The sequence below is a fragment of the Octopus bimaculoides genome, chromosome 14, assembly GCF_001194135.2.
Source record: "Octopus bimaculoides isolate UCB-OBI-ISO-001 chromosome 14, ASM119413v2, whole genome shotgun sequence".
Classification (NCBI taxonomy): domain Eukaryota; kingdom Metazoa; phylum Mollusca; class Cephalopoda; order Octopoda; family Octopodidae; genus Octopus; species Octopus bimaculoides.
The window spans coordinates 12,157,245-12,162,743 of NC_068994.1; the positions used below are offsets into that span (position 1 = coordinate 12,157,245).

The 5,499-nt window shown below is 37.4% G+C and overlaps 1 protein-coding gene across 1 annotated transcript in view; it reads right to left on the minus strand.

Annotated features, from left to right (window-relative positions):
* Positions 1-459: 459 nt before the first annotated feature.
* Positions 460-5,499, minus strand: part of LOC106874977 (PRELI domain-containing protein 1, mitochondrial) — a 14,147-nt gene continuing 9,107 nt past the window's right edge. The window contains exons 3-4 of the mRNA XM_014922908.2: positions 4,379-4,595; positions 460-3,007 (exon numbers count right to left, since the gene is read on the minus strand). Coding sequence (XP_014778394.1) covers positions 2,669-3,007; positions 4,379-4,595 — 556 coding nt within the window. The 3' untranslated portion in view covers positions 460-2,668. The remainder of the gene's footprint in view (positions 3,008-4,378; positions 4,596-5,499) is intronic.

The window sequence follows — 5,499 nt, forward strand, 5'->3', positions numbered from 1 at the left end:
AGGATGCAGGCAAGTCCCTCTCCAGAGATTCCAACAAGTTTAGTATCATAGGGGCCCAGTAGGCAGAAGGCAATCAGGTCAGCTGTGGAGGCAGCAGAGGTTGCCTCAAAGTGCTGTGAATCAGAAGATGTGAGCCCTGGAAGGAGCAGTGCTAACTGGACATGAACTGGAGCTTGATCAACCCTGGCTAGGTTGCCGGGGGGGGGGGGTGTCTGATGTCGAAAGACCTGAAACACCTAACGAGCCCAGGAAACATCATTGATGATATGTCCAGGTGCATCATAGGATGATGTTTAGGAAAATGACCCTTAGTTTGGGACTAAGTGTACAGATTCAAGAATAAGACACCTGATGAGAATCCTAGATCAAGTCAAAGCAAAATGAAGAAAATATATATTTTTCAATTTTAAAGAATGAAGTTAATTAGTTTGAAAAAATTATAATCTTATTAACAACAAATTGTCTCAGACATTTAATTCATACATACATTTAACAATATTTCCATCCATCAATCTTGAAATGTTCTTAACCCAACATGGTGCCAAGCGAAGAACTCAGCTCATATGAAATGGATAAAGATGTCAAACAGCCAGCATGGCTAATCATGTTCATATTAGAATAAAGAGTTCAGTAACCTTAGGCTCAAGTGCAGCAAAAAGGTGCCTAGAGGAATGTTGATTTTGGAACCAATCAGTAACTGCAGTATCTAGATGGTGGGGTATAGTATTTTTTTTTTTTTGGTTGGGAGTTGGGGAGAGGGCTCAATATATCACATAGCTCTGTAATTCCATTGGGTTCTATACAACAGCATAAACTACCACTACCATCACCTCAACCACTTTAACTTCATTATTACCATATTCAGACAAGACCAACTTTGGTGTAAAGCAATACTGGTAAAGATTTCTTTCCGAGGCACAAACAGTAAAGGCTATGAGTACAAATACTCATTTGATTAGTCCTAGTCTATAACCAGGCTCATATTGTTTTAACTCTTTTGATTCTGACTCACTTGAAACTGCACCCTGGTTCTACGACATAAACTTTCTGTTTTAAATTGATCTAAATTAAAACTTAACCATCAAAATTTTTATGCTAATCTATGTTTGAAACATCAGCTTAATTACGATAAAGTTATTTTACTAAATTCTTCAGTATTTTCAAGATTATTTATCATTAATAACCTGGTTTTCAACATATATTAACATGAAATATTGAGGGAAGGTTTTAATTTGGATGATTTCAAAGCAGGAAATTTGCATCCCGAGAACCAGGGATGTCTCAAGCAAGTTGGTGTCAAAAGGGTTAAACTGCTTCACACATGACAGTATTTGGTACTAAAACTCTTCACACAGAAAAAGCATTTCCCTTCCCCTGATAAATCTGAAGTTTTTTTTTTATCTAAGAAATTATCACTCTTGTTATTGTTTAGCCCTAAGCCACATCTAACTGATCCTATGATCAAATATATCTCAGCCATGACCACATTGTATTTTTGTATATCATGTATTGTTCAATGCATCTTACTCTTTTTTTTTAAGACAGCAGGTGTGAATTTTGAGATCTAGCTGATGTTTCTAGTAGTCTGAGAGACTGCCACTCAAAGGTTCCTGCTTAAAAGTTGTGTTGCTTTCTTTATATTTTCCCCATGGGAAGAGCAATGGAAAAGACCAACACAGAAGAATGATAGAAAAGGCACCATGCTGCATTGCTGCATCAGAAAAGCAAGATACAATATTTTGCTTCTTGCCTCTCAGTTTTGAGTTCAAATCCAGCCAGACCTGACAATGCATTTTAGGAAACACATACACACACACACACACCCACTGCCTCACCACCCAAGTGATGAGGCTGATAAAATAACTAAGAGTAACAACAGCAAGTCAATTCAAATGAACAAGAAACAATTGGTTTTGTGTATGATTGAAGAATTAGAAGATGGAACTTTCTGGCACAAGCATTGATGCAGCATCAATTTCTTGTCAAATTGAATGCAAGAATTTGTTTCAATTGCTGTTCACAGCCATTTTACATGCGCCGCTACCCAGTACTTTGTGCCAAGGAAAGAACACAAACACAAACACAACACGGTCAAATTGGAGAATGTGCAATGGCAGTCAACTGAATCAAAGATGTTAGTGTTGTTATTCTTATGGAGGAATGGAACACAAAATATAAAAATGCATTCAAGTCACTTCTTGCATGAATGAATCAACTCACCTCCATGACACATAATAAATATATTTCTTTCCACAAGATCAACTTGTTTTTTGCAAGGAAGGTGAAGTTACGGTCAACTGATCAGAAACCAGTACATTACTGGTACATATTTAACAAGTCCAGAAGAAGATGAATGAAAAGAATGTGATCAGAAATTGATAAATTAGGTATCTGTAATATACTAGAGTCAAGCGACCCACTTGACTAAACTAGCCTCTTAAAAAAATTTTTGAAAATGATAATTTGCCTTGTCTGTAACCATAAATTTTTTTTTGTTTCTTATATCCTTTGTTTGCAGTTCCCAACCCCGTGCAATCCCTACCTTTTTTTTTTTTAGCAATTTCTTAATAAATTTGTGCAGGCTGGGTTCCTTTTTATCTATTTGAAGACATGGAGTGTTTTGGTTTTAGCCCTGCCCAACTACCCATCTCTTTGGGATGAAATGTCATCAAGATATTTGACCAGGCGTGGACAAGACAGGACGTTGTGCAAGTTCTGTGGCCTTTCGTGCAGTCTCTTTCAATTTCCCTTCTTTGCCGCCATGCACACGAGATATTGTATCTGTGCTGCTGCTATGTGATGGATCGTGCATGATGTACAACCGAGAGAGGATGTGTTCGAAACCCTTCTGTGTCTTCAGCACATTCTTTTTGTAGCGCTCAAGTGCAAATGCTTGAATGGCACGTGAAAATCCAAAGATGCTTGAGTTGATGTAGGCCCATCTTTCACACACTGTCCATCTAGTGTTGTCAATGCTGGTGCGATAGACGCATTTTTCTTCCAATTGCTGACCAGAAAAAGAAAAAAAAACATTACAAAGGAAAAATAAATAATCTTGAAACATGTAAAACAGATATATTTGAGAAATAAATAAGGGTACCATATCTGATGCTACAACATATATAAGCTTAAAAAACACATATTGATTTTGGCTAGTCTTTTCTTGACTCACAGCTTGCTAGTCATCGAAGCTGTGATTTTGTATATATAAGATATAGGCTAATTTTCAGGGATATATTTCAAAAACAAAAGTGCTTTTTAAAAGCTGTTAAATATGATATGTAAATATATATATATAGTTGTTTGTGAATGGATGAAGGCAGCTGCATCAAGTGCCAATCTCTTCATATTTATTCAGGAACACTAGAACCTTACTGCTTCAATTCAGAAATGACACACCACCAGTTATCTACCACATAAACATAAACCCATATTCTGTATATTATTCCACAATGTTGAAAGTATGTGGTCCAGTGGTTAGGCTGTTGCACTCATGATCACTAGATTGAGAGTTCAATTCACAGACCAGGCAGCATATTGTGTCCTTGAGCAAAACACTTCATTTCACATTGCTCCAGTACCCCATTTCGATCAGGAGTGGGGGGAGGAGTGTTAGTGTTGGCCTGGTTGCCTAGCCATTGGAGTGGCATTATTTGAAGGCTAAAACGATGTAAGCACATTGTGACCAGCGATATGTAACAACATCTAATAGCCTGGTCAGTCAAGTGATCAAATGATGTTGGATCCACATTACAACATCCTACATATATTTCATTGTACATACATCCACGAGATACAACTTGCATTTGGGCTAACCCCATAAGGACAGTCCCACCATAAAGTCCAATTTTTGTTGTGGGGTGTTGGTTTGTGTGCCTCAATGGTCATAAGAGCTAACCTAGAGGAGTGGACAGGTTAACCCCTTAGCATTCAGATTAAATTGTATCATAATTCTTATTTATTGACATTGTTTTGAATTAATCAGACAGTATCCTGTACCGTTGAGATTTTGATGTGATTGTATATTTTTTGAATGACATTGTAGAGTAGGTGTGAGAGACTCAATCTGGTTGCTTTGAAAATAAAACAGAATATTTTGGCTGAATTTGGCCAGTTTAAATACTCAAGTATTAAGGGATAGGGACCAAATCAATAGGGATCACCTTATTCTCAGAAAGGGATCACCATATTCTCTAAAATGGGTTTGCATAGAGCCAACATCCACACCTAGAAACAAGCTAAGTTACAGAAGCGTCGATGACAATTCAAAATCAAGAAAACCTAGGAAAGGAAGGCCTTTCCTCAGGGAAACATATGGTAGGGGAAGAAGCCCTCAAGGTTTAAGATTTGATAGGGGATCAATAATAAGGAATTTTACCATAATTCTCTGCAATCCAATATTTCTGGTGTATGTGATAACAGTTTTGGCAACAGGATCAATAATGGATTCTTCAACAATGCATACATGACGCGTCCGTGATACAAATCTTTCACCCCATTTTGGCACAGGGTTTGTCTTGGTTAACAGCCGCTTGGTGTGGAGTTTCTGATTGACGATCTCCCGTGAAATCACATCTTCCGTTAAAACATGGTTGCTGTGAAAGAGGAGCAGTAAAACAATATCATTAGCAACAATACAAAAGGTAAGACTGTAACATGTTCTATTAACTAAACAAGTAAACAGTTTAACTCTTTTGCTATCAGTCTGAAACCAGCTCTGCCTCCATCATATAAGCCTGCATCCAGAGACAGGTTTCTGAGTCTTTGCTCGTCATCAGTCTGGAGTAGCAATGGCCTGCTAGTTGGAGATGCCTGTCAAGCTCTCATAAAGACTTTGAAACATGTCTCTGGATGCAGGTTTAGCTAAGTGGAGGTGCTTGTCTCTTCCTTGTAAACATAAGAACATAGGAAATGTGTCAAGGCTGACAAGAAGCGGTGCTGCTTCCTAGGGCTAAATAGCAGTAGTATTATTCCCTTCATGGGACTGTCACATTAAGTTGACAGCATACAACTACTTTATCGCATCACTACTGCATAAATCTCTCTGAGAGATTTAGAAATGTACTATTTCTACTCTTTGTTATTTAAATTGATTAAAACAGAGGGATTCCATGTCAACAGAAATATAGTTAATAAAAAAGGGTTAACAAAACAGAGGTAAACACACAAAAAAAACAGGTGAACTACAAGAGCCAGCAAGTTAACAAAGGTGAATAAATTTACAAAACAGAAGCAAAGACATTAACAAAACAGACACCAGCAGATTAACAAAACAAGTGAAGAGATTGATAAAACATGAGAATAGATTAATGAAAAGACACAGGCATGGCTGTGTGGTAAGAAGTTTGCATCTCAATAAAAGGTTTCGGTTCAGCCCTACTATATGGTATCTTGGGCAAGGGACTTCTACCAGAGCCTCAAGCAGACCAAAGTTTTGTGAGCAGATTTGGAAAAACAGAATCTGAAGGAAACCCACCGTATATATATATATATATATAT